This window comes from Lepus europaeus, chromosome 7 (genome assembly GCF_033115175.1).
Source record: "Lepus europaeus isolate LE1 chromosome 7, mLepTim1.pri, whole genome shotgun sequence".
NCBI lineage: Eukaryota > Metazoa > Chordata > Mammalia > Lagomorpha > Leporidae > Lepus > Lepus europaeus.
The window spans coordinates 29,889,405-29,904,145 of NC_084833.1; the positions used below are offsets into that span (position 1 = coordinate 29,889,405).

Below are 14,741 nucleotides of genomic sequence, written 5' to 3' on the forward strand. Positions count from 1 at the left end.
CAGAGTCCATTTTCTTGGTCCTTTTAATGTTAGCCTTTTAATATTTTCCAATAAGTGCTTTCAACTGGGCAATATACATATCATGCTTTCCTCATTATTATTGGTCCATCAATAAATATACAAAAGTCAGAGGACGGGCGTGCTCGCAAAAATCAAAGTAACAATAGCAGTCATTGCACCTGAATGAACAATGAGCTCTTCTTTGAAAATGATACAAATGATTTACAAAATGACATAGCTACGACCTGAAGATGAATAGACTATGTTATTCTTATTCTTAAATACCTTTTATTCTGCCAGGAAAATTGGATGTTTCCTCCCTCTACTCCCCTGCTGCAACAGTATTGAATGACTGTTGACTACAAAAAGCAGTTCTTGGTGTTAAGGATCTCAATGTAAAATTTTTGAGAGGTTCTGTTGGAAAAATCCATACTTCCAGGCTAGAACCTGGAAAATAAAGACTTGAAGGTATGTTTTATCCCATTTGATTTTTCACTCAGAACAAATTTAAGCAAAGCCCTTAGGAGACACCAAAGATTTACAACTGCAAGAAAAATGACATCTTAAGATCTCAAGTTGCTTTAAAAAATAATTAAAGCTCCTGAATTTTATTTTAAATAAAGCCCATATCACATGGTAGAAATGCTGTGCTTAGGACCAAGCTGTCCTTCCAGGGTCATGATCACCATGTTCAAGGGGTGAGAACACTCCTATGCTATAAACTTCAGGCAATTTAGGGATATTGCAAAAATGGGGCAGCTCTCCATTCAAAGTTCTATTCCTCCCCACCTTTCTATCTTGAGAAAACAGAGGTATATCCAAGTTGAGGACTATACCAATAACAAAAGCAAGATCATGTTTAACTCCAAAATAAAATTGAAAAGAATCTCCTGTCCCAGGCTAATTCTGGGAGAATGTCTAGAAAGGGTTGAAACCATCCTTAGCTGTGAAACTCATCATCTGTGGCTCCCAAAAGAACCTGGGGGACAGGTATAGAGCCTGGAATCTTGCAGCTGGTCGTGCTGTGGCTGTCTGCATTCTGGTGAAGGAACCTGGGTGAGGCTGTGTGGTTCCTTGGAGACCCAGGAAACCGCCAACATTTTAACTCTAGTGTTGGTAATAACAGAGTGGTCTGATGTTCATTCTTATTCAACTTGAAAAAGAAAGAAACAAACCAAGACAGCTGAATATGGAACTGACCAACAACATTCACCAAAGGGAAAGGATGTTTCTCAAGATCATGGTGGGGGTTGGGGGCAGAGAGAGGGTGGGAAAGAGGAGGTAGGGAGGGGAGTGGGTAGGGAAAAGCAGGGATTGGAACTGAGTGCAGGAAGTTGGCATCTCTCCTTGGAATATTCCCTTCACACCAAGACTTTGTATAAACCCCACCTGATTTCATCTTTTTCGTTTTTCGATCTGAGAAACATTGCCCATTAAGCCTATATATTTGGGCAACAAGTGGCTTTTTAAAGTAAAGCTTAGGAAAAGGAGTCTCATTTCATAGGAGCTTTTACTTTATAGATACTCTTCTACGGTCTGTAGACCTCGGAAGTTCCAGGGCAAGCAGGACACCCTGACACCCTGACAAATAAAAACTGCAAAGGGCTTGCCAAGTTGTCAGGTGATAATGCAATGCTGTTATTGCCATACACTTGCTTATCTGGTGCTAGTATTGCAATGATGGGAATCCCAGTAACCTTTGGAGGGATTCCCCGTGTTCTTGACGCATCCTGAGTCTTAACTGCATGGAACCCAACCACTGGCTTGATAAAGTCTTAACAGCCTGATAGGACCTACCCCACATGCCCCTCACCAAACCATGCCTACCAGTTTACTATTGACTGTATTCGTTCACCCTCACTGGCTTTCATGTTGTTAAAAGTCTTCAAAATACACTTTCATGTTGTTTCTGGAAATCACAAAGAGGATCAGAGTGGATGAAAGAGCCCCACCCCACCCCCCATGGTGGTAGGTCATGCAAACTTAATGTGACCTTCCAAAGCTGTTCAGGGAAGAGGACAGGTAGCCATTAAAAGTCAAAGTGGCTGAAGCCTTCTGCTCACAGATCTGACTCCAGGACAGGGCAGAAAGCTGCTGGCCAGCCTCACACATGAAATGGTGCTGCTTCCTGGATCTTCTATGAGACCTGGCTAAGTGAGCCTAAGAGAGGGCTGTGGGGCTCTGGGGTGACTTCCAGGAGGGCCATTCTCCAATCACCCTCATGAGCTGTAGAGTCCCAGACCTTCCTGGGTTAGAAACTGAAGGACACAAAGGATTAAGATGGAAGAAGTAGAGATATTTATTATGAATCAGCTTAAACCCTTTTATGCCTCTGGCAAAGTAACTTTAAAAAAATCATACTGATTGAAGGACCTCCAGGGTTTAATATTTCAAAAACACAGATAAATAGCTTACTACAGATAAATAGCTTCACCCTGTGGGTGTCTCCCAGAAGCATCTGAAATCTCCAGGGGGTGTTTGTAAAAGGGGAGGTGTAACCAGTACACCCTGACCCCTACCCCACTGGGAAGCAATGCCCAGGGACTGGACTGCTGGAGAGGCAATATGGACCCATTCAAATTTCCTCCCCAGGGCCCATCCCTCATAGCTCTGGGAATGTCCTCAGCTGGTGGCTGTCACCTGGGAGGTGGGGGAAGGGGAAGGTTGGGGATCAAGAATATGTATTTGTGGCATTTGAAAGAAGCCATCCATAGCACACCCCAGAAGATGAAAGGCCTCTACGTGGGAACTGGAACGATCAAATTTCGCGGATTATTGATTGGGTCTTCATGTCAGAAAGCAATGCTGTTTTTACAAATTGGACCTGACTTTAAAAAACAAAACACACAAACACACACACACAAAAAAAAAAAAAAACAAAAAGGAGTAGAAAATTTTATGCTAAAAAAAAGATCCCCCAATAAAGCAATCAGTAGCACATTGCATCTGTTCAGTGTCCCAGCTCCCTGTAATGGTTATGTCTCCAATGCTGTTTCTTTCCAAGGTAAAGGGGGAGATGTTACACCCCAATTTTCATGTCCACATTCTGCAGGTTCCGTGTCTCATCCGCTGTCATACACTGATCTGGGGTCTCTGATGACTCTTTGTTCACCAAATGCACCATTTCCTGAGACTTGCTGGCTTCCCCGTTGAGTCCACTGGGTTTTCTGTCCTCCACAGCTCCGTTGCCATTGTTGATCACCAGCTTTTTCTTCTGCCCACACCTAAGAAGTAAGAAAGGGTGCAATGACATCCCCACCACAGTCATCATAGTCGCCATGGTGCTCATCCCTGCTGGTCTTCCTTCTGGCAAGCACCGGGCTGAGTGCTTGCTCTATTTACTGATCTTAACAGCTATACTTCTCAGAGTGAGGTCCCAGCAGCAAAGGTATCATCTGGGAACTTTCTGGAAATGCAAATTCTCAGCCCCACCCCAGCGTGGGCCCCAAGACCAGAGGGCTTCTGCTGCCTGATCAAGTTTTGGGAATCTGGGAAGCTGGTGCTATTATTACTTCCTAATGCAAGTGAAGAAGCACTGAGGATCAGAAGACTCGGTTACTGCCCCCCCCCCAATTACTCAGCATGTAATAAAAATGTTGGGATTCAGAGGTGGGCATTTGGACTAGCAGTGAAGATACTGGTTAGGATGCCGGTGGCCCACATCAGAGTGCCTGGGTTTGATTCCCAGCTCCAGCACCTGATTGCAACTCCCTGCTAATGCAGATCCTGGGAGGCAGCAGGTGATGGCTCAATAATTGGCTTCCTGCCATCTATGTGGGAGACCTGGCTTGAGTTCCTAGCTCCCAGCTTCAGCACCCCTCTTAGCTGCAGGCATTTGGAAAGTAAACCACAGGATGGAACCTCTCTTCCTGTCTGTTTCTGTCATTTCTGTCAGTCTCTCTCTCTCTCTCTCTCTCTCTCTCTCTCTCTCTCTGCCTCTCAAATAATTTTTTTTTTAATCTGAATTCAAATCGTGGTCTGCCTGACTCCCAAGTTCTAATTCTCCCTCCATCACACTGCATGACAGAAATGTTTGCCTCTTTGAAGTGCTTCGGCAGTTTCTATAGACAGAAAAACCATCAACCTAATGACTGTGCATCATTTTGATTTGTGTATTCAAGAATGTCCTACCACTTCCGCTCCCAGTGAACACTTTGTTGTTCTCAACAGCATTTGTGTCGCATGAACTGAGAAAAATAAGACACTAAACTAGAAGTATATGGTCATCTTGATTTTTCTCTGACATTGATTAACTTCCATATAACCGTGGACCTAGGAGGTTTAACAGCATAAGACAAATGATTCACTGTTACTTGAAGGTCTTCTGTGGAAGAACATGGCCATGATTTTGCCCGTGGGGGTCCTGCCATAGCATTGCCTCACCCCTCCCAGCTACCGCAATGTTTCCTCTTTCCTCTAGCAACATCATAGCTGTACATGTGGAAGTCAGGTTATGCTAACCGGAAGCAAAATTGCATAGCCTCACAAGTACAAGCAAAGTGAGGAAGAAGGGAAAATGTACTCGCACTTACTGGACACCTCCTGAATGCCAGACACTTTATAAGCAGTTTCCCATAATCCTTACAATGATCCTACAAAGCAGCTATTATCCCCATTATACAGGCCTGGGAAACTGAGCCTGGAGAGGCTTAATAGCTTGTTTAATTAAGGTCACACAAGGGATAAGAGTGACAGAGTCAATATTCACATCTAGGCCTTTGGGACCAAAAGCCCGGCTGCTGCCTGGCTCTATCAAAGCTGCCAACCACCTGGAGATCTGGAAACGGTATCAAGCGGGAATTGTTCACTTTGCCGCCGGATATCGGAGTCATAGACACAAAGCCTCTATTATTCATGATCATGGGCCATTCCTGGTAGGACTGCCAAGGCAATAAACTTTAATCTCTTGTTTGGGGAAACAGAAATTATACCTCTTTCAGGAGGTAGATCCTGTCTCCTCTGGCATGAGGCTTGATGAAGGGTGGAGGGAAGAAGGGTGAACTGTAATCAGACTCATGGGGGCTGGGACTATATGCATGGCATGGATTCCACATAGATGGCAGGGCATGTGGCCGAGAGAAGGCCTCGGAAGACCTGGTCCTGAGACCTTATTGCGGTGTAATCTGGTGCAATTCACCTAACATCTCTGACTGAGTCCCAGTTTCTGTGAGCGTAACATTAGGCTATGGAGAATATCAATCTCACCAGATGGTGGAAGCCCTTGAACATCTATGGTGTGTCAGGATTTGCTGCTCTTATTAGGGATTTCAGATGAGAAAACGAAGGCCCTGGTGGGTGCTGAGAACAGTCCCTGGAGCACAGGAAACACCTGAGAAGTGCTGGCTCTACTTGTGAATACGGCAAGAGCCATAAGAAGTGATTTTGTTTCTTCTGGCTGCCTCCACCGACCTTGTTATGTTCACTACGAAGTTGTCTTAGAAGGCTGCAGGCAGAACACTGCTTGTATTATTTCACATTCACAGGAAGTACCCTGTGTTCTTTGGAAGAAGGTAGTCTTATTAAAGCAATTCCCATTGCCCTATCTACTGGGTAGTTGAGCTATGGGGTGACATATAGTGGTATCTGTGAATGAGGGTAGGATGAGGGTTCATGGTATTGATCTAAATGAAGCTGATTTTGAACATGGATTGCATTCACCCTGTAGAATGTAGGGCTGTTGTGCTTGGACTGTGGCTTACCCCATTCCCCTTTGCATCTATGGCTCTCTGGTATCTGTCTCAGCTGTTTTAGGAGAGGGGGCAGATTCTCCTTAGAAGTCCACCCACTATGTACTGCATGAGGCATTTAATAAGTCTCTTGCAGGACAAAGTCCAATTTTCTCCACCTTTTAGCTATAGGGATTCAAGAAGGAATATCAGAGGCAGAGGGTCTTCAGACCTGATCCAGTGTAACCCCTTCCTTTACCCAGGAAGCCAAGAGTATGGTCCACAGCCACACTGTTAGTTATGGCAGCACCAGAATCACTGCTGAGATGTTCTGTCTCCAAAGGCTGCAGAACCCCCCTAACCCTGTCTTGTCTTTGTTTCCTCTTCCTTTAAATCTCGAGAATTAGGTGGGCATACAGCCACAACACAACCTAAGAGGAGCCAGGCAGGAACCTCACCAGGAGAGGGGGAAAGGCTGGGTGGGGCTGAGAATCCAAGTAACATGCAAATGTACTTCAGAAAGTTCATGAAAAATGTAATTAAAAAAAAGGTTTGCCAAAAAGTTTGAAATGCATGCAGTTTTTTTCATAATATGCATTCTCTGTGAACTTTTTGAAGTTCCCATCTAAGCATGGATTTCAAAAGTTTTAGGCACCAAAATAAACTGGCCCTTTCATTTCATTCTACATGAACTTTTTGAAGTACCTTTTAGGACATAGTAGAATTTATCTCTAAAGACTTAGGCAGGTAACTTAACAATGGATCTTGTGTATCTTCTACTTGACTACCCTTAAAGTTAGGGGTCTCTTTGTACTGTTTTACAGCTCACTGTCCAACACAGTGGGCTCCAACCACATGTTGCTACTCAAATTTAAATGGATAAGCATTGAATCAAATTAGATGTTCACTTCTTCAGCTGAACTAACCACATTTCAGGTGTTTGGAAGCTGTAGTGGCTACAAGTTATGTATCGGACAGTGCATATATAGAACCTTTCCAGCACTGCTGAGAGTTCTATCAGTGTTATTCTAGAACAAGATCAGATGAGCACAGATCACAGCAAGCTAGACTAGACCGTACGTGAAAACAGACACTTCTAGAAAGCATGGAGAATTGCAGGAGGTGAGCGAGCACCCCTTGGGTTTATAGGGAAGACTATTATTCCTATGAATAAGTGAAGTGACAGCAGGTGCACACCCTTCCGCACCATCAGCTCAGGTACATCCCTAAACCCTTCCTGTCGTGTGATGCCTTCTCCAGTAAGGGCCTCTTGTTTTCTCCTCTTCCAGTTAATGGGAGAGATCTTTTAAGGGAAAGGTGCCTCAGGGCTGCTTCTCTTGGGCTGCATCCAATGTTTACCATAAACACAACTGACTCCTAAAGCAATTTGCTCTGAAAGAGCATCAATGAGATGTGGTTTCCATGGCAAAGTTGTAATTCAAGGAGTCTGGTTACATTATGGGAAGCAAGGAAAGCTGTTGTGAGTTATGGCAGAGGTGATGAAAGCTGAAGAAATAAGAGAAATCCCCAAACATCATTTTTAAGATGATGCAACCCAGGGGAAGTTCATCATGGAAGCCCCTGCGCAATCCTCGCAAGCCAACTTTGGCGATGAACCATTTTTCTACTTTCCTCTCCCAACCGTAATTCATGTTACAATGCTGGCCCTCAAGATGCTCTCGAACACAGCAGCTGATGCGAATTCAAAAGCCCATAGTGCCACAGAGTCTCAAGCTTCTTTTGGGGAAGGAATGGCACTCTTCACTGTTTTATCTTCTCTTTCGCCTTGCCAGAGCTGGCCATCATGGGAGGCGCTCAAAAGATGTTTGCTGAAAATGAAGGCCTCACGTCCAACCAAACTTCCACGGATGAACACAGGATTCAAGATCTCTCTTAAATGTGCCTGCTCAGAGCAGCAAGGCCTCAGGCTTTTAAGAGGATTAAAAATGGGCTGGCAGCCTTAGAGACACGGTGACATTAAGGGGCTGTGTAGCTACTAACCACCCTGCAGCAGTGTGGCCAATCTGTTTTCAATTATCAAATCAGGACATGGTAATTTATGGCATCCAAGCAGCTACTTTCCGAGTGAGATACTTGCTGTGCTGGATCCTGCGTGTCCCTGTTTGCCTGTTGCTAGGGTGACTGCTTGGGATAAGAGGGAGGGGGAGCCAGGAGGCCCCTGTGTGCTGCTGACAAGACAGGGAGTGATGTGGGGAGCTAAGCAGGCACAGTGTACAGATTCCGGCTGCCCTGGGGGACGGCTGAGACGCTGCTCAGAAGTCTTCCCAGCTTCAACAGCACCCAGGACCAACGTGTCTGTGGTGACATGTGCAGAGCTTCAGCACTGTATATGCAAGCAAAAGTAGTACAGTCTAGGGCCTGGAACAAAACGGGCAACTCCAAACAATAGGAAACTCATATTTAATTGAGCAAAAGTAATTCTTAGGAACACAAGGAAGCTGAGGAGAAGTATAAAGACTCTTTGTAAAGGCTCCCTCAAGCCACATTATTTAAATGCAACTGAAAAAAAAAAAAAAGTCTTTCCATTTGGTCTTAGCAGCCTGTTAGGAGTGTTTTAGATTTTCCTCCCTCACTTTTTATTGCTTATAAAAGATCAGCTATCATGATGAATGTCTTAAATTATAGAGAGCAATAAGACCCTTCGATTTTAATATAGTGCTTTTATTAACCTGTACCACTATAAACCAGCATCATTTTATTTCCTCCACTAATCAGAGGAATTGTATAGGTTGTGGACGGCATTGGAATTGGGTGTTCATTGCTTTCCAAAAGCCAACAAGAAAGATTCTGTAATTCTCTCCAGGTCTTCTCCCAAACTAAAGGGCACCTTCTAGCCTGTGAGATGATCTGGAGGCACAACCAAGGGGGTCCCCACTTGGAAAGGATTCTTCTGCCTTAGGAAAGGCATTCTCAAGGCACGTTTACAGAACGTTTAACGTTCCTGTGCGTAGGCTTGGAAAGTGATGCACCTGTAAGCGTCTGCAGTAGGAAACTTAAGACTTGTCCCTGTGGATATCCATGCCAAAGCTCACTTCCTCTGGTGCTAGAATTACTATTTGCCCTCACTTCACTTTACCTGGTGCTGTTTCTGGAGCCTGTTCCTGGCTCAAATCAGTCTACATGTTGTGTAAATAACGTAGAACATGACGGGCCTTGGTGAAGGTAGGGTGCGAGGAGGGCCCTTCATGATGTGAGACAGCCCACTTGCGGGTTTTAGGGAGCTGACTGTCTTCATTCAGACTTTCCCAAGGCACGTTCTCCATTATTTCATAGACCCCACAGTGAGGAAGCTCTTCCTAGGCTACTACCTGAGTCCTTTCAACTGCAGCTTTCAGAAAATCAAAAATAAAGTCATAGAAAACAAGAGCACAAAACAAATGCTTGCTCCGAGTAAGGGTTCTGCAAGTTTCCACAGGCCTCTGATAGGCTAAAGGGTATGGAAAAACCCCTTGAATCTTTACACAACTCCCAGGGGGCACATTATCAGGAATCTGGAGTCAGGAGCTGCAGCAAGACTTGGACCCAAGCAACTCAATATAGGATGCATGCATTCCAAGGGGTATCTTAACCTCTAAGCCAAATGCCCACTCCTACTTCCATTTTCTCCATGAGGTTTTTGAAGGCCCCTTGTACTGAGCCTTCCTGGGGAGATAGTTTGTGATTTTCATGACTCCATGGGATTTCATCCTGAAACAATCAAGAGCTACTATTTAAAAGTGATACTCCAAACACCCACAGGTGTCACTTTTTGTAATGAATGGGACAGAAAAGGGTCTCTTACACCACCTAGTGCACCTGGTTCCCTGGGAGCTGTTGGCACACACAGCCTCTGGTGCTGGAGGGCTGAGGTTGTGTCTGAGGTTCTGCCTTCCCAACAAGCCCTCAGTGGGCTGCGGCTGCTGGCTGCATGGGCTACACTCTGAGCATCAGGGAGACAAAGCCTCGGTTTCACTGATGCCCTGTCAAACTGGAAGGTCCCAAGCAGCCCTCCCTTACCGTCTTCGACTGTTGACCGCGATGCAAACCGCAAGAATCAAGGCCAGGGCCAAGAGGGATGCCAGGATGATCAGCCATTCTGTGTGAGTGAACCACAAGACACGCATGAACTTCCCGCATAAGCTGTGTGAAACCAGCACTTCACTGCAAAAATTGCCCTGAGCCAAACGAGGATTCCAGGCAGCGTGGCAAAGGGGTCTGACCCGTAGGTCTGCCCAACCGGTAGATAATCCCACAAGGCAATCTTATTGTAGGCGTTTGTCCAGCAGACTTGTATTAATCTTTTATCATCAGACAGGATTTTCAAGTCTCTCCAGCAGAAACATGTCTCCATTGAGGTTTAGAGTGACTTGTTGAAACTTGTAGATGCCTTTGGTGCAATATTATTAAATAGATGAAAGGAAATATAGGCTTCTTTCACAAGGAAACTTTTTTTTTTCTATATATAAGGGCATCTGTCTTACATTTTATTAAGAAACAAAAATGGAGGCCACAATTGCAGTGTGTGGGCAAAGAATACTGCTATGGAGCACAGAAAGAGGGTATGTTTGTGCACACTTGACAATGGCTTTCAAAATAGTAATGGTTTTGATCTAGCAATTACATTTCCAAAAATGTATAGGACTTCAGAATTACCCGTAAAGATGCTCAGTATTATGCTTTATATAATAATAAAAGTTCAAAACAATATAATATCTGACAAGAGGGGATTAGTTAAATAGATTAGGGTGCATCCATTGTATTATGTACAATGATATAAGGGGGAACTATTTAATGACATGGAAAGCTATGGTTAACCAGCAGAGAATGTTGACTAAACAGCACATAGGAAATAACCACATTTTCCTATATAAATTACATTGATAGTTGACAGCAAAACATGTATTAAAATGGTGATCATTTTCTGGACAATTAGATAATAAGTGATTTATATTTTCACTCTTTTGTTCAGTAGTATTTTCTAAAATATCTTCAATAATTATGTACCACTTATGGACTAATAAAATATTATATATTTGTTTTGAAAAACCAGACTGTAATAGGACTAAAATATGATTTGATGATTTGAATTAATTTAGTTGCAAAGCGGGTTGTGTATATTTGTGTGATAAACCAGGGCTTGGGTACAAAGAAAGATGGACAGTCATTCGCCATCTGTTTCTCTTGGGAGATCTTGGTTTTCCAGTGTGCTGCTCGACACTCCCTCTTCTACCTCTCTCTGATTTAGATGAGCTTAGAGAGAGGGAGGAAGGCAGAGTAGGAAGACAGGGAGGCTGATAAGAGGATACTATTTCTGTTCTTGCTCCCCACCCAATCCCAGCCCTGGGGCTGTCACACACTCCCTCTCTCCTGGTCTTGCCCTGAGATGTCACACACTCCCTGTCTCCAGAGCTGGGGAGAATCCTGGTGACCAGCACGGCTTAACTGCACCCCACCTTGCCTCCCCCCTCCTCCTGGCAGCCCATGCCCCACTCGCCATGTACTCTGGCCTCAGGTGTGCTCAGGCAAGCTGAGGCAGAAAAACAAGGCACATATCACATTCTCTTTCCCAAATCAGTTCAGAGACCTCTAAAGAGGGGGAAATTAACAGGGTAATTTCCAACCCTAAGAAGAACCCTTCCCTTTTGTAATCCCCCTTCCAAGTGCTCACTTTGGACTCCAAGCCAAAGACTTTGCACCAAATGCCTTGAATCTTGATGCCAGGAGAGCCAGGAGTCCTGCCCCTCTCCCATCACATACTTCCTGAAACATTTCTTTTGTCATTTTGTCTGGAAGAGTGGACCATCCCTGGAGAAAAAGTCGTTTGGGGACCAGAAGAATGTTTTCACTCCACTCAACACAATGGTCCTTCCATCTCCTCCCTTGCTGCAATGTGAGAAAAAATTACACACTTCACCCCAACCCCACAAATAAAGGGGAGACTGCACTGGGGAGGAAGGACCCTGCCATGAACTGGCGTGCCCTGCATGATCACCCATTTAGGAAAGAAGCTGTCCATCTTTCCTGTTCCCCAAGCTCTGGTTCATTGCATGCATATACAACCCACTTAGCAACTAAATTCCTTCAAATCGTGGCACTTCCTTGGGACACATCTCGCACAGGTCTGAGTGTGAAGTCAGTCCATCTGCAAGACCCAGGGGATTCGGGAAGAAAAGAACATTCTATGCTTTCATGCTGAGAGGCTGTAGTACTCTCAGTGGGCCTTGCCATAAGGATTAATCAGGTTCCAAGGATAGGCATTTAGGAGAATGTGTTTTCAACTGGGTCTCTTCCTTCCCAAGACAGTCCGAAAAAGCTGTTTGAAGTATCCTCTTGGGATTCACAGTTTGAAACTCACCTGGAATTTGGGGCTTCCTGATGGGACCAGAAGTTGTGTTGACTCCACCATCTTGACTCCCACTTGAGTGACCTAAGTGGAGAAATGACAACATCTGTCAATCATAGCAGCACAAGGACCAACCTCTAAGTTGGTTTCTCTGTCACTGAGAAACTTAATAGATTCAAGCTGCACAGGTTTACAAGGCATGAGACAAAGTTTATTCCCCTAAAAAAAGGTTCATTGTGATTAAGGCCCACGTGTGGAAATGCTGTTTCCTATCAAGGAACATGAGAATTCCCAGGAGCACAGTCGCACATGAGAATTCCCAGGAGCAGTCACACAATTCTCAAGACCTTGAACTTGGGAGCTGGACAGCCCTGCATTTAAGTCCCAACTTTGTCTCTTGCTAGCACTGTGTGCTGGGTGAAGCCACTCTCTCAAAGTCTCAGTTTTCTCATCTATAAAAAGGGGGATAATATTAGAATCCACTTCAGAGTTTTAAAGAAAGACACAATAATAGTGGTAGTGTATGGTGGTTGTTTTCTATTTTCAGTTCAGGGCCTTGCTACTCAAAGTATGGTCCCTGGACCAATAGAAGAGCCGCTTGGGAACTTGCTAGGGATGCAGAATGTCAAGTCTTACTCCAAACCTACCAAATCAGTTTTTAACAAAATTCCCGAAGGGATTCACATGCACCAGAAAGTACAGAGTGAATCTAAAAATTACATCCAATATCATCACAGAAGCCAACATAAAAACACAAAAAATGAAGGCTTTGGGGAGCAATGGCCCCCTCTGTCTATGAAAAACCATCCTATTAGAATCCCTGTTGATATGTTAATGAAACACACCTGTGTCGTTAGCAAAATGAACATTTCGTACTGCTGAAAGATCAAAATAAGGAAATGAACCAAACCCCTCGAGGAAGGAAGCATTGCATGACAGAGAATCTACAAGTCAAAACCGCACGCAGCTTATCAAAATGAGGAAGGCAGCACCTTGTAACAGTGACTTCTAAGATAGCTTGTGCATTAAAACTTCAGTTTTTCACACTTCCTCCACTGCTTCAAAACAACATTTGAAAAAGCCCCACTAAAATGAACTTTTTTTTCTCTCCCAAAAGAGAATGTGGCAGAATCCTAAAATTCAATCAAGGAGAGAAAAAAAAAAAAAAAAAAACCACCAGGGAAGTGGGCTTGGCTAATCAATGAATGAACGTGGCAGGGCCTCAACTGAAAAGCTTTCCATAGGCAGACAACCTTTAGACTGTACAAAGCAAACACCAAAAGCTTGATTACAGTTGTTATTTTGGGTAGAATGGCTCCTGTTCATGTAACTTGATGTTTTTTGCTAAAATTCAAAATGGGGCAAATTCTTACCAGATGTCTGGCTGTTTCAGCACTCCCCATCCCATTTTGATAGGGGCCTTTTACTCCACAAGCCTACGACGGAGTCCAAGGCATTTCTCTCCCTCCCTTCCAGTGTCCTTGGTTGTTGGCAGGTGCACAAGTCATGTGATATTGGTCATCTAAATTGCAGATCTTTGGCCTGGAAAACCACCTACAGGGAACAGTCACTCTCGCTGGCCTGCTTTCTGACTCACAGTAGCCTTTGATATTTGAAAGGGAGGCCATTAATGGATCATAATCTCTATTTTGATTTAAAAAAAAAAAGTGCCCCCAGCAAGGAAAGATCTGAGTGTGTGTAAAACAAGATGAAACCTCCTGTTTGAACAATAGACACCTGCACAGGAGCCAAACAAAAGAGACTGGTTCCCACCCACCTGGTTCTCACTTCAAGCAAAAGCTGGCAAGGATGGACAAGAGACAGCAGGCCTTGCTTTGTGCCCCAGAGGTCCACAAATCTAGCCAGGGTAGGACTAGCTGGGTGAGCAAGTCCCACAGAGAGGGGCCTGGGACAGTACTGTTGGGAGATGAGATCCAAGCTGAGACGTGTGCACAACAGTTTTGTTGGCTTCCATGATGGGAAAGGCAGTCTGGCACAGAGCTCTTAATGTTCACACAAATACTGGGGAGGGGAGAGGCTTGGCTAAAATGCAGATTCTGATTCAGTAGGTCTGTGTTGGCTAAAGGGGCTGCATTTCCAGTAAGTTCTCAGGTGCTGTCCATACTGCCTGTCCATGTGCTATATCGAGAGTGAGTAGGGTCTCTCAGTTTTAGAGAGCATGCATTTTAAAAAAACGTTCCTTAGTGCTTCCAAAATCCATTCCTGACACCTTGCACAAGAACTCTAGGTGGTAACTAGGCAGGGGATTTGATCTCCCTTTCACTAAGAAGGAAACTGAGGAGGAGAAAGGTTAAGTGTCCTGCCAGGGGCCAGCGCTGTGGCGTAGTGGGTTAAGCTGCTACATGCAGTGCCAGCATCCCATATGGCTGCCAGTTCTCATCCCAGTTGCTCCACTTCTGATCTAGCTCCCCTGCTAATGGCCTGGGAAAAGCAGCAGGGGATGGCCCAAGTGCTTGGGCCCATGCACCCACGTGGGAGACCCGGATGAGGCTCCTGGCTCCTGGTTTTAGTCTTTCCCAGCCTTGACTGTTGTGGCCACTTGCAGAGTGAACCAAGCAGATGGAAGACCCGTCTCTCTCTCTGACTCTCTCTCTCTCTCTCTCTGTAACTCTGCCTTTCAAATAAATAATAAATATTTAAGAAAAGTGTCCTGCCAGTGAGCCTGAGACTTCTGTGTCTCCCGCAGAGAGGTGTTTCTGATGAGCTGCCAC

The 14,741-nt window shown here is 44.7% G+C and overlaps 1 protein-coding gene across 5 annotated transcripts in view; it reads right to left on the reverse strand.

Annotated features, from left to right (window-relative positions):
* Nucleotides 1–473: 473 nt before the first annotated feature.
* The window catches only part of CD44 (CD44 molecule (Indian blood group)), a 91,265-nt gene continuing 76,997 nt past the window's right edge, over nucleotides 474–14,741 (reverse strand). For all 5 annotated transcript variants that reach the window (XM_062196312.1, XM_062196308.1, XM_062196309.1 and 2 more), the window contains 3 exons: nucleotides 12,022–12,093; nucleotides 9,684–9,762; nucleotides 474–3,224 (listed from right to left, as the gene is read on the reverse strand). In XM_062196312.1, coding sequence (XP_062052296.1) covers nucleotides 3,020–3,224; nucleotides 9,684–9,762; nucleotides 12,022–12,093 — 356 coding nt within the window. In that variant the 3' untranslated portion in view covers nucleotides 474–3,019. The remainder of the gene's footprint in view (nucleotides 3,225–9,683; nucleotides 9,763–12,021; nucleotides 12,094–14,741) is intronic.